The sequence below is a fragment of the Chrysochloris asiatica genome, unplaced genomic scaffold (assembly GCF_000296735.1).
Source record: "Chrysochloris asiatica unplaced genomic scaffold, ChrAsi1.0 scaffold00380, whole genome shotgun sequence".
In the NCBI taxonomy this organism is placed as follows: Eukaryota; Metazoa; Chordata; class Mammalia; order Afrosoricida; family Chrysochloridae; genus Chrysochloris; species Chrysochloris asiatica.
This window is the reverse complement of record NW_006408898.1, coordinates 642,570-657,156: the sequence shown is the minus strand read 5'-3', so window position 1 is coordinate 657,156 and position 14,587 is coordinate 642,570. Positions and strand designations below refer to the sequence as shown.

Here is a 14,587-nt window from a genome sequence, read left to right as displayed (position 1 = left end):
TGATCATAGAAGAAACTGACAACGACTTCCAAAGAAGTTTGGTTCAGATAGTTGGTGGGCAAGTTCTACCAAACTTCAAAGAGGAAAATGATTCTCACGTTGTATCAACTATTTTCAGAGTATAGGAAAAAGAAAAATCTCCAACTCATGGAGTCCTGGTGTGGCGCTATAGGATAAGTACTTGACCACCGGCCCATTTAAACCACAAGGTCAGCAGTTCAAACTCACCAGCTGCTCCTGAGAAACCCTATAACCACAAGGATGGCAGTTCAAACTCACCAGCCACTCCTCTGAAAGCTTATACAGATTCATGATGAGTAGGGACTGACTTGACTGCAGTTAACAACACATAGACAAAACCTGCTTAATATTGACAACAGGAAAACATAAAAGACAACCTAAAAACCTATGCAAAAATCTGGAACAAAACAATTACAACTCACCGAAGTATACACTTCATTTCTCTATAATGTTAGTGCATGCATCAAGACTGTGTAGAAGGGTAACTGGCAATAGAGGTCACCTCTAGGAGATGTGTGGGGTACACAGTGTGAGTGTGGAGACGTGGGGGGAGGGAGGGATGCTGGACATTTTCTGCATTGCTTAAAATGTTTTTAATAATACAAATATATTCATTTAAAAAAATTAAAACAAAAAAAAAGTTTTAAAAGGGAAAGGAAACAGAAAAAGAACAGGAGTTTAATTTCACAAAGGAGATACAGCTAATGTTTAACTGAAAGCTGTGGAGGTGGGGGGTGGGGAGGCAAAAACTAAACAAAAAACTGCCTGGAGCAACCCTAAATTAAAGGCAGAAGCCTTTTGCTGGTGGTCTTCCAACATTACCAGTCAAAGGACAGAACGGAGCTTGAAATTTCAGGTCCTTACAACAGAAGTCTACTGCACCATATCAAATTGTGCTTCCTTCAGGGAATCTCCTAGAGGTCACACCCTGTGCCTACCATCTACTTTATTCTTACCTGCAGAATCCAAGATATAATTTAGATACCATTATCCAAGGCATATTTATATATGACCTTGTTTTTGACTTTAGCTTCATAACCCAAAAAATGTTGATTCTTTGAACCTTGATACATACAGATGGCAAAGTTGTTTTTGGATCTAGAGTCAGACTGACTTAGTTGGTTTCCTAATTTCTCTGAGCTTCCATTTAATTTGTAAAGTAGGGGCAGTAATCGTCTTTACTATAGTTATGAGGTAATGCAGGCAAAGAACTTACAACAGTGCCTGTCATAAAAGAGCCAGGCATGTAGTGTTTCCTATCCTTAGGAGCTCTGGTAGTGTCGTGGTTATGAATCGGGCTGTTACCCTCAGGGTTAGCAGTTCAAAACTACCAGCTGTTCCATGGGAGAAAGATGAGGCTTCTGCTCCCATAAAGATTTACAGCCTCGGAAACCCTGTACAGGGTCACTATGAGTCGGAACCGGCTCCATGGCACACAACAACAACAACAACATTATTAGACTACTAGTGTTATTCTTCTCTATCAAGAAAAGCCAAATTTCTGCTTAGACATATGGAATGGCTAACTCCCTACAATATATTTAAGAAACACATTTAAAACCTTCGGGGCCCTGGGGCAAAGCTCTGGGAGCTGACCCTCCTCACTCACCTGTTCAATGAGCTGTAGACATTCTGTCAGCGTGTTGTTAATTTTATTGGAGAGTTCATCTTGGGCTTTCTTTTCTTCCTCTTCTTTTTCAATGCTCTTCCAGAATGAAACATTCATTTTCTCTATTAATTTTCTTTTTGATTTAAGTTCCATAGGAGGCCGTTTATAGATTTTCCCCTTAGACTTCTGCCATTCTTCTAGTTGTTTCCTGTAATGCAGTTAAAGGGGCTGCTGGAGCATTAGTTTTTAGAGTCAAATTTTCCAGTTATATGATATGCATAGATAGAGTATAAATAAAGACCTTCAGCTACGGGCAAAGTCATAAAGGAATGCAAAACCAATGTATAAATGGGTTATGGCAGCACTGGCCTGCCTCATCTTCCAAAGGCATCTACCACAGGGGTCACGAGAACTGTAGGTGGACTCCTGGTGAGGCACTGTAGGATCAACACTGGACTGCAAACTACAAGGTCAGCAGTTCAAACCCATCAACTGTTAGTCAGAACTGACTCGACACTTAACAACAATAGGACTGTAGGTGGCCAGATTCTCAATTTGCAAATTCTTTTTTTTTTCTTCTATTATTTTAGTTTATTTTTTAACTTTTTATTGTGAATCGAGTGAAGGTTAACAGACAAGATCATCAGCCTTACATTCAACCAGTCAAACGTTATTTCATCTCAATTAAGTCTGCAAATTCTTAAACTGTGATTATTCTTCATTCCTTTTCTCTAGAAATTTCCATTTTACCTACATGCTACCTGACACTTTTCGAAGACATCCATTACCTGTGATCACCTGGCACTCCACTTTCCCACCATAAGATGTCACTCACTCAGACCCGCCAAATCTGCATTCTACCATCATTAGGATTTGGTCACTCAAAGTGACCCACTTTACCCAGTTCCTCAGCCATTTCTTGACCACACGGTTCCCTTTTTTCCTTAAAAAGATGAGCAATTTTATGGTTCTTAAGTAGCTGGTCTCTGGTGCTGGCAAATTCTGATCCTAGATTTCCTCTGTTGTTTACATTCTTCATTCTTGTTTTCATGCGGCCAATAGGCTGCTGTGAGGGAGCACCAAGACATGGAGATGCAAGGGTCTGGACATGTAGGGGCTTCTTAGCTTTTTAAAACAAGAACTAAATATCGAGGACTCACAAATACACATCTTCAGCCTGGAGAAATATCAGTGTCTAAAGTCAGGGTTTTCAATTTGACACATTGCACAGAGTCAGCAAGCAGTATTTCTATCTCCACTCCCAGCATCCTAGTCCAAGTCCCTGCCATCTTCTGAAATGCCTTGCTTCCATTCTAACCTTTACCAGACTCATGCTTGGCACAGCAGCTAGAGTGATCTTGAAAATGTGAACCTGATCATGTTACCGCTAGGGGCTTTCCATTACTCTCGGAATAAAAATGAAAATGTTTTCCACTGCTGAAAGGCCCACTGTAATTTGCCTTTTGTTCACCCTCTAACCTCAGGTCACACTACTCCTTCCCTCACTGTTCTTCAGAAGCTCTGGCATCCTTTCAGTCTCCAAACCCAAATTCATGCCTGCCTCAGGGCCTTGCATTTTCAGTCTTCAGCCTTTTGTTCAAATGTTAGTTCTTTGAAGATGTAAATTACCTGTCAGATGGATCTTGGCAAAAGAAGAGAAAACCAGAAAGATGTTTACTTGTGCTTTATGGACTATGCAAAGGCATTCGACCATGTGGGTCATAGCAAAGTATGGGTAACATTGTGGAGAATGCGAATTCCAGAACACTTAATTGCATTCATGTGGAACCTGTAAGTAGAACAAGGGGCAGTGGTTCAAACAGAACAAGGGGACATACACAATATTATAAAATCAGGAAAGGTGTGGGCCAGGGCTCTGTTCTTTCAACATACTTATTCAATCTGTATGCTGAGCAAACACTCTGAAAAGTTGTAGCCCATTGCTGCTGCCACTGTGCCAATCCATTATTGTGGTGGGTCTTCCACTCTTCTGCTGACCCTCCACTTTACCGAGTATAACAATAATCAGGATTAGAGGACTAACAACCCTGCTTGCTAAAATTACGAGGACTTGAAGTACTTACTTCAAAGACTACAATCTTCAATGTGGAGAACACTGCCAACATAAAGACAACAAAAATCCTCACAGATGGACCAAAAAGCAACAGCATGATAAACGAAAAGACTGCAGTTGTCAAAGATTTCATTTTGCTTGGATCCACAAGCAACACCTACGGAAGCAGCAGTCAAGAAGTTAACAGTGTATTACATTGGGCAAATCTGCAGCAAAAGACCTCTTTAAAGCGTAAAGAGTAAAGATGTCACTTTAAAGACTAAGGTTTGCCTGCCCCAAACCATATTTTCATTTGCCTCATATGCAATGAATAAGAAAAACTGAAGAATAATTGATACCTTTGAATTATGGTTTTGGTGAAGAATATTCAATATACCATGGACTGCCAGAAGAATTTTGCTAAAGATAATTAAAAAATGGGAGTAACAGTATATTGACAGGGATGTGCCAAAGGTTCAAGTCTGATTCAGACAAGGGTGTGGAATGAGGGATGTCATTGCTGATGCCAGATGGATCTTGGCTGAAAGCAGAGAATACCAGAAATGTTTACCTGTGTTTTACTGACTATGCAATGATTTTTGACTGTGTAGATCATGACATGCTATGGACAACATTGTTGTTGTTATGTGCTATGGAGTTGATTCCAACTTATAGTGACCCTGAACACGGTTTCCAAGGCTGTAAATCTTTACAGGAGCAGAAAGTCTCATCTTTGTCCCGTGGAACAGCTGGTAGTTTCGAACTGCTGACCTTAAGGTTCGCAGCCTGATTCATAACCACTATGCTACCTATGGACAACATTGTGGAGAATGAGTATTTTGGAATACTTAATTGTACTTATGAGGAACCTATATATAGACTAAGAAGCAGTCATATGAACAGAACAAGGGGACACTGAATGGTTTAGAATCAGGAAAGGTGTGTAACAGGATTGCATTCTTTCACCATACACATTCAACTATGCTGAGCAAATAATTTGAGAAGCTGGCTATATGAAGAAGAGTGTGGCATCAGGATTGGAGGAAGACTCATTAACATCCTGCAATATGCAGATGATACAACCTTACTTGCTGAAAGTGAAGAAGACTTAAAATACTTACTGATGAAGATGAAATATCACAGCCTTCATTATGAGTTGCACCTCAGTGTAAAGAAAGCAAAAATCCTCACAAAGGGACCAATCAATAACATCATGATAAATGGAGAAAAGACTGAAATTGTTAGACTTCACTTTGCTTGGATCTACCATCAACATTCAGGGAAGCAACAGTCAAGAAATCAAAGGATGTGTTACCTTAGGTAAATCTGCTGCACAAGACCTCTTTAAAGTGTTGAAGAGCAAAGATGTCAGTTTGAGGACTAAGGTGAACCTGACACAAGCCATGGTATTTTCAATAGCCTTATATGCATGTGAAAGTTGGACAATGAATAAGGAAGACTGTAGAAGAATTGATGCATTTAAATTATGGTGTTGGAGAAGAATATTAAAAGTACCAAGGACTGCCAGAAGAACAAACAAATTATGCTGGAAGAAGTAAAACCAGAATCCTCCTTAGAAGCCATGATGGCCAGCCATCGTCTCTCATACTTTGGACATATTCTCAGGAGGGACCAGTCCCTGAAGAAGTCCCTGCCTGGTAAAGTGGAGGGTCAGCAAAAGAGAGGGAGCCTCCCAACCATATGGATTGGCACAGTGGCAACAGCAATGGGCTCAAGTGTAACAATGATTGTGGGATTGGCGTGTGACTGGGCAGTGTTTTGTTCTATTGTGCATAGGGTCACACTGATCTGACTCCACTGCACCTAACAACAACAAGTCAGAAGAACGAACAGATCTATCTTGAAAGAAGTACAGCAGAAATGCTCCTAAGAAGGAAGGATGGGGCGTGACTTCGTCTCACGTACTTTGGACATGTTATTAGGATGGACAGTCCCTGGAGAAGGACATCAAGCTTGGGAAAGTAGAAGGCTAGCAACAAAGAGGAAGACACTTAAGGAGATAGAGTGAGACAGTGTCTGCGACAGTGGCTCAGATAGAGCAACAACTGTGAGTACGGCACAGGACTGGGCAGTATTTTGTTCTGTTGGGGATCAGGCCACTGAGTTGGAGCCAGATTGACAGCACCTAACAATAACAATCCTGTCTTACTCAATCACATGTTGATCTTATGTCTTCTGAACTAGACTGCAAGCTCTATGAAGGCAGAAACTTGGTCCTGTCTACCACTGAATGCCTAGTTCTCAGCAGTGCCTGGTGCATACAGGTATTCAATAGTATGCAGTAAAACTCACCCTTTTTACTGTGCAGTTATGTGAGTTTTAACAAATGCATGAAGGCAAGTAGCCACCACTATATGCAAGATAAAACAGCTCCAATGCCTGCAAAAATTCTCTCACACCCCTTGTTAGTCAACTCAGTCCCAACTATGAGCGCCTGCAACCACTGATGTGTTTTCTGTCCTTAACGTTTTGCCTTTTCAACATTAAAATATCAATAATTATTTCTGAATGAATGAATGCTATTAACCCTCTCGTTCATCTCTTCTTGACTCCAGAGCCATAATCCATACAGTTTTTATTTCAGCCAAACTGCTCTCTTCTGACCTTCACTCTCACTACTTAAAGTAATGATAAAAGTTGAGACTAGTTTCCTCTATGATCCTGGTCCTCTTCCTATCCCTTTAGCCTTCCTTCTTAATCACAAATGAAGAGGGAAATTTCCTTCTGTAAAACCAACTTATTACCAGCACCTCACTGGCATAATTTGATTTCTCTGGAACTGACATACCAGACAATAAGCTCTATATGAGCAAAGACAGAGGCAGGAGCTGGTAGATGCTCACTACTGCATCCACCAGCGCCTGGTACCTTGTTGGTAGATGATACTCGAGGAAGGAGCCCATGAATTTATCCTTCCGTTTTGTAATCAGACATGTTCAGCACTCAACCTGATGATCAAGTTGGTCTAATCTAGACTGTGAGTTTGAGGGAAGAGAGTCTGACTTCCTCATTCCTTAGCTGCTTTCTTTTGGTGCAAAAGGTCCTTCCTTATCACTAGCCTTTTCTCAACCTTCAGTGTCAGCTCAGATGTCACCTCAGAAAATATCTCCTGGTATCCTTCTACTTAAAGAAGACATTCCAGCCCTTTCTATCATGCTACCCTGGATTAAAGTTGTTTATTTCTGTCTCTTCAAGGGGGCAGAGAGCTTGTTGGTCAGAACTGTACCCAGAGAATAATCTTGCCCCCACTTCAGCCTCTACATTTAAACTACTGTGTAATCTCACCTGTTCCTTTCATTGTTGTCAGTAATCTCATTTTCTTCTCTAACAAGGTGTGCATCAGTGTTTCCACTGAGAGATTTACTTTTATGAAACTAGGTCTGGCCCTTTGTAGAAATTGTATGCAATCCTTTGTCTCAGTTTTAAGCATCATGTGTTAATATTAGCCCCCAGAAAACTGAGATCCTGATTTCTAACATATGATCCTTCTGAACTCTGGTTTTCAAATGATGGCTCTACTCTGATTATTTCTCACAACTTGGCCCACTGAGACTTAAGGAAGCTTCCTGTTCCTTCTTCCCTCATGTTTCCAAGTTTACCCACTTCTCCTCTTGACAAACACCAACTCCCCACTTTCTAGTTCTATGAACTCACTAATCTGACTCTCCCTAACCTGCCCTGCCCTAGCATTCAGAGCCTGCCTGGTACTTCTTGAATGAAGAGTCTATACCTACACCCCGATTTTATACTCATCCATTCTGTATTTCAATTTTTTTCTTTTTTCTAAACAAAGTTTCAAACCCATGAAAAATCACAGAGAATAATTTATAACATTTGTATGGACCACTGCTGTTGTTGAGTGCAGTGGAGTCAGTTCTGACTTGTAGTGATCATGGATAGAGTTTCTGAGGAGCTGGTGGAGAGCAGCTGCTCGATAAAATCTTAATATTTTCTTCACTTTATTTTTTTATTTTTTCAGGGTTCTAACTAAAAATTACTTGTTGTTATTGTTAAGTGCCGTCAATTTGGTACTGACTCATAGCAACCCTGTATAAGATTTCTGAGGAGCCACTGGTGAGCTTGAACTGCTGACCTTGAGGTTCAAAGCAACGCTGCAGTCCAGCGCATTAACCCACAGCGCCACACTTAGGAAGCATTATTTAGGGACTATTTCCTGATCAGGAAATTATGGTTCCTAGTCGCTCTGTGGGAGAAAGAGGAGGCTTTCTGCTCCTATAAAGATGTACAGTCTCAGAAACCTCATACAGGGTTACTATGAGTTGGAACCGACTCCATGGCACACATCTACCCTTACCAAGTAATCTTTAGTTATAGCCCTGAAAAAGAAAAAGAAAAAAGGAGGAAAAACCCAAAAGTTATGAAGCAAATGGTGTAGTGCTGTAGAATAAGCATTTGACTGCTAACTGCAAGGTTGAATGGTTCAAACCTACCAGGTGCTCCTCAGAAATCCTATCCAGGGTAGTTATGGGTCAGAACCAACTTGACAGCACATATAATAATACCATTTCCTGATCAAATATTCTTGATGGTCATTTGTCTAATCATTTCAACTTGCAAAATAATTTTAGAATCAAAGTAAAGTACCTTCGATCTTCTGTTGCCTTCTTTTTCGTGTCTGGGTTAGTTTGAGTCCCATTTGGAACAACTCTTCTATTTATGGTTGGGCAACCAGCCTGAGTTTTAGGAGCAGTCTTGTTCAGAAAATGGTTCTGGGAAAGAGCTTTTTTCAACTTAGTGTCTAAAGTTTGTGCTTTTTGTTGAAGGTTACTGTTGCATTTATCTCCATTAGTTCCATTTGCTCTTATGCTAGGAGTGCTTGGAATTACTGAATGAAAGGTACCAACCGTCAAACTAGGCCTCTGGCATTTGGCTTTTGAATTCTGCAGTACACATGATTTCTGGGTTCTAAAACAAGGCTGCACAGACTTCTGGTCCTGCTTCATGTTTGGATATTTGTTGTTAATTCTTCCCTGAGGCAAACTGGTGTCAGTCTGGGGTTTAGTATGTTTTATGTTTTGTTCATTAACAGGGTTTGAAAGTAACTTAGTTTTATTTGGTCTTTCATATGTAGCCCTGTTGACTTCTTTCTCCTGATCCTTGGCTCCTGGTTTCTTTGATGCCAGAGTCCTACTAAGGGTTTTAACAGAGTGAGAGGGAACTGTTTTGGGGTTTTTTTCTCTTGGTTTCATAAGATCTGCTCCTCTAGAAAGTTGTGATTTTACTGGTATAATCCTGATTTGTGTTTTTCCAACAAATTGTCTATTAACACTGTCTTTTAGAATAGCAGTATTCATTAAACTTTTGCCCAAAGCTTGTTCAGGAGCCAACCTACTCTTGGTTGGATTATGAGAATTAGTCTTTGTCTTACTTAGAGTACAAAATTCAGGATCTGGCTTCTGCTCAGAGTCTGATAAGGTTTGGGGCAAGTTCTCTTTTTTTATGTCCTTTTGAAAATGATCAGAGGATTCATTTTCAGTATGGGAATTGTCCATAAAGTCCAGACATTTATCCTTCCCTTGATCTGTCACCTGCCGCTTTCCAGTTTTCAATTCCTGTCTGTAAAGTGACCCCACAGGTTTTCTGGATGGATCCCTTGAAGTGGATGAGCCAGTTTTGAAGTGCTGGTGACTATCGCTGGAAGGCTTACAATTTAGATTAGAAGAAACACATCCTGAAGTTAGCCTTTTGCCCACAAGTTTTGGTGGATCCAAGTTTGGTTTCTGGGTCCTTGTGATAGTGGTGGACCTAGGCTGGAGTTTAATGCTGATAGGCCTTGTGGTTTTGACAGGCAAAGCAGCATGCTTGGGAACATCCTTTTTGAGTCTAAGAGTCTGTAAATACAAAGAAAAACATCCACGAAGTAAATTCATAATAACATCTCACTCTTTTTAAAGTAATAATAAACACTCCATTTAAACACATGCTAGAAAAATAATCAGGTATTTTAGTTAGAATCTAATTTAAGAAAGTTGAGTTCTAAGATGGTAACAAATGACTTATTAATAACTGATTTTTAAACCATTAAAAGATTGTACCTACATGTAACAAATCACTTGACTTTTCAGAGCTATGTATGTAATAAATAGTTGGTTTTTATAACTTGAGTAACTGTTAAATGCCATTTAGTTGGTTCCAACTCATAGTCACTCTTTAGGGTTCCGAGAAGTGGCTGGTAGATTCGAACCACTGACCTTGTGGTTAGCAGACCAGTGTTTATCCTACAGCAACTTCAGTGCCTATCAGAAATACATCAGAACCTTTTAGCTTGATAGAATGAAGCAATGATGTAGTGAATATACACTGCTGTTTAAAACTCCATTTGTCTCAGTTGAAACAATACTTGCTGAATATCTATTCTATCCCAACAAAGTGCCCTTCTAAGGACTCTGGGGGAGATAAATACATAATAAGCTTATGTCAGTGTCCCTCCTAGTCAATTCTTCCTATTTTCTTCTACTGTCCTAATCAAAAACAAAACAAAACACTGCTTTTATAAAGGTCACCGTGCCACTCAAAGAGATTCTAGGCTATTTACAAGCAAATGGCAGTCATGTGATTTCATTTGGGATAAGAAGGGTCATGTTATAGAGGCTTTGAGAAGTAGGGTGTGGAGTTAAAGTTGATGTGGTCAATAGCAGGAGTGAGCAGAGCATTCAGAGTGAAACCCATTACTCAGAACGAAAGATGTGCCAGAGATGTGGAGGCTACATGGCTCCCGGGGAAGACGTGAGAGTCTAAGAGCCATCACTCCCTACTGCTGCGGATGCTCCTGGTATAAAGACATACACAGCACAATGCCATTACAATATATATATATATATATATATATATATATTTTTTTTTTTTTTTTTTTTACAATATTTTTTATGTGTATTATTTAATGACACTACTAATCAAATTGTTCATCACCATAAACAAAAACTCAACGCTTGCCCCTTCCCACCCTCGCGACCACTAATCAACTCTGGAATCTAATCATTGGATGATTCTAGATAGTTCACACGGGAGACTGCTCTCCATTTTGGAGTCAATATTATTAGGAATCACTGTGCAAACTTGGGTAATGCGTGGTTGTTGTTAAGTACCCTGGAGTCGGTTCCGATTCATAGTGACCCTGTAGAGGGTTTCCGAGGCTGTAAATCTTTATGGGAGCAGAACGCCTCATCTGTCGCCGGGGGAACCGCTGGTAGTTTCGAACTGCTGACCTTGAGGTTAGCAGCCTGGTTTGTCACCACTACAATACTTAGAAGTCAGCAAATAGACCTACATGGCATTAAAGGCACCGGTGTCTCCCCTGGAACAGTGTGTAGGTGTGTGTGTTGTTAGTGGAGGTGGGAAGAGGCTGGGGTGGAGGGTGGAGAGGCGGATGGTACACCCACATGGTTATACCCAGGCTGTTTCGTGATTCCCAACATTTACAGCCGTCTCAGCTCCCTCCATATCGCCTTCTGAAGAGGCGGGATGCTGTTCCCAGATGTGTCTCACTCACTCTTTAGCTGCCCTTTCTTGTACATTTTTCAAAAATTGAGATATAATTCACATGCTATAAAATTCATTTTTTAAAAGTGTACAGTTCGGTGGGTTTTAGTATATTCACAAGGTGTGGCAACCATTGGTGGTGGTGGTGGGTGTGTGCCGTGGAGTCGGTTCCGACTCATAGCTACCCTGTCCAGGGTTTCCGAGGCTGTAAATCTTTTCCGGAGCAGAACGCCTCATCTTTCTTTCGCGGCACGGCTGGTAGTTTCGAACTGCTGTCTTTGCGGTTCGCAACCCAATTCGTAACCACTACGCTACCAGAGCTCCTAATCACTAATTCCAGAACTTTTTCATCATCCAAGAAAGAAACTTTGTTTCCCTTCTCCATTTCCTTTTTAGAATGAAACACCCCCATCTCCTTGTCTCCCCAGCCCCTGGCTATCGCTGATCTACTTTCTGTTTCTATGAATTTGCCTGTTCTGGACATTACATATGAATGGAGTTATACAGCATGTGACCTTCTGCATTTGGCGTCTTTTATTTGGCATATGTTTTCTAAGTTTATCCATGTTGCACCATGTATTAGAATTTCATTGCTTTTTATGACTAATATTCCATTGTACAGATATGCTACAGGTTGGTTATTCATTAATCAATTAATAGATTTTTTTCCCCTGCCTCTTCTGAATGCTGCTCTGAACATTTGTGTGAAATTCTGTGTAAATACATGTTTCTATACTCCTGAGTATATGCCTATGCCTAAGAGTGACATGGCTGGCCCCTATAGTTTATCTTGAGACACTGCCAGACTGTTTCCTAAAACACCTGCACACCCTTTTACTTTCTCATCAGCAGTGTATGAAGATTCCAATTTCACTATCCTTGTCAATCAACACTTGTTGTCTGCCTTTGTAATATTAGCCAGCCTAGTCAATGTGAAGGTCCCTAGGTAGTACAAGCAGTTTGCACTCGATTACTAACATAAAGGTTGGTGATTTGAACTTGCCCAACAGTATAGAGGAAGGAATCTGGCAGTCTGCTTCCATAGAGATTATAGATAAGAAAACCCTTTGGAGCATTTCTGCTCCAATATGGGGTCGTCATGTGTTAAAATCCACTTGAAGGCAAAGGATTTTAGGGGCTATGGAATGGTATCTTATGTTGCTTTGATTTGAAGTTCCCTGATAACTAATAATGTAAAGCATTGTTTCATGTACTTATTGGTCATTTGTCTATCTTTTTTTGAGAAGTGTCCATTTAGATCATTTGTCCATTTAAAAAATGGATTGGTTTAAAATTATTGGCTTGTGGGAGTTCTTCATATATTCTGAATAATAGGCCCTTATCAAATATATGATTTGCAGACAGTTTTTCGAATACATTTTAAAAAAAGTATATTTCTTTTAGGCTAGTCTGTAACCTGGAGGTGGTCAAACTGGTTAAACATGCCACTGAGTGACAAAAGCAGTGCTTAGGAGAATGAGTCACCAAGCTAGCAGAATCAATATTCAATAAATATGCAAATATAGAATGCTAGTGTTGGGAGGAATTTTGTAGATCATTAAATTTATCCCCCTCATTTGAGAGGGAAACTGAGTTGCCCAAGGTTGGGCAAGGAGTTAAAAGCAGGGTTGGAGCTGAATTGGACTCCTGGTCTCTTTCAGTCTGCTTAAGAATTGATGGAGCAATCTGATAAAAAACAAACACTGAACGTACAGGAAGAAACAATAGAGATTACACTGAATTTGGTTTCTTTATTCTGTATATATGAAACTGGAGAAGAGATAAAATTCTTCAGATACAACTAGAGTTTAGTCATTCAAGAGAGAATTACTGAATGGCAGCTATATACTAGGCACTGCGCTAGTCTCTAAGGAACACAAAGATCACAGGAGATGACACCTGTAGCTAAGAAGCTCTAGAAGAAATGATATATATATATATAAAATTGTGATACAGTGAAATGAGGGCTATACTAGGTCTGCAAAGGGCTTTCAAGAATTTTTGTTCCTGTAATTTAACACTCAATCCTTTCATATTTTAAAAATTAACATGTAATATTTTTTTCACTGTTAGTTTAAGAATTGCAAAAAGTACAATTTCAGGCACTTTAAGATAAAATGAAACTTGATACCCATCACAAACCTTTAAAAAAAAAAACCCAAAACTATACAACATCAGGATTGGAGGAAGACTCATTAACAACCTGAGATATGCAGATAATACAACCATGCTTGCTGGAAGTGAAGAGGACTTAAAATATTTACTGAAAGACAACAAAGACTACAGTATGGATTGAGTATCAATGCACAGACAACGAAGATCTGCATCACTGGACCAATAAATAGCATTATGATAATAATAGGAGAAAGATTGAGTTGTCAAAGACTTCATTTTGCTTGGATCCACCATCAACATTCATGGGAGCAGCAGTGAAGAAATCAAACGATGTATTATATTAGGCAAATTGCTGCACAAGACCTCTCTAAAGTGTTCAAGAGTGAAGATGTCAGTTTGTATCTTACCCAAGCCATGGTATTTTCAACTGCCTCATATGCATGTAAAATTGGACAATGAATAAGGAAGACCATAAATGAGGAGATTTAAAAAAAATTATGGAAAAATGAAATGATAAGATAATGGAATTTTTCCACAAACTTTTTGAAGTACCCTTGTATATGTTGTTTGCTACTGAGTAGATATGAATGATGACTGAGTCATGAAAATTTACTAAAATCTGTACCAATATCTCATTTGGGGGAATTCTACTTCAGCTATACTTTAGAACTTAGATAAAATGAAGGTTTTAAAAATTAAAGGTAGAACTTTTCTTGATTGTTGTCTTGCAGATTTTGTGTCCTTTTCAGAAGGTGAATTTCTGCAATTTAAACCTTAAGTATTTTAGAGTGCTTTACCATTTCTATCCGCAAGAGAAAGATGAGGCTTTCTACTCCCGTAAAGATTTACACCCTCGGAAACCCTGTACAGGGTCGCTATGGGTCGGAACCGACTCGATGGCACTTAACAACAACAACCATTCTATCCACAAATCTAGCTGAACTGAATCTGGAGGCATATTCTTGCTAAGTAGCTTAGAGGATCCAACATAGTTATTCTCTTTTAATGACTACTGAACTACCTCATGGCCAAATAACAAAGTGGTTAAAGAGCACAGGCTCTGGGCTTTGTCACTTATAGCTATGTGACCTTGAGAAACTTTCTGTGACTCAGCTATCACATGTGGATACTACTAGTACCTCATTCATAAGTTGTTCTGAGGACTCAGTGAGCTAAAGCAAATCAAAGAAGTGTCAGGCATATAGTAAAAATTCAATAAATGTTAGCTATCAGGAAGAGTCAACTCAAAATTTTGTTCTTTTGATTAT

At 39.6% G+C, this 14,587-nt stretch overlaps 1 protein-coding gene across 1 annotated transcript in view; it reads right to left on the bottom strand.

The window, feature by feature from the left end:
* CKAP2L (cytoskeleton associated protein 2-like) overlaps positions 1-14,587 on the bottom strand; it is a 36,915-nt gene that overhangs the window by 17,722 nt on the left and 4,606 nt on the right. The window contains exons 4-5 of the mRNA XM_006876441.1: positions 8,310-9,556; positions 1,631-1,838 (exon numbers count right to left, since the gene is read on the bottom strand). Of these exons, the coding sequence (XP_006876503.1) occupies positions 1,631-1,838; positions 8,310-9,556 (1,455 nt within the window). The remainder of the gene's footprint in view (positions 1-1,630; positions 1,839-8,309; positions 9,557-14,587) is intronic.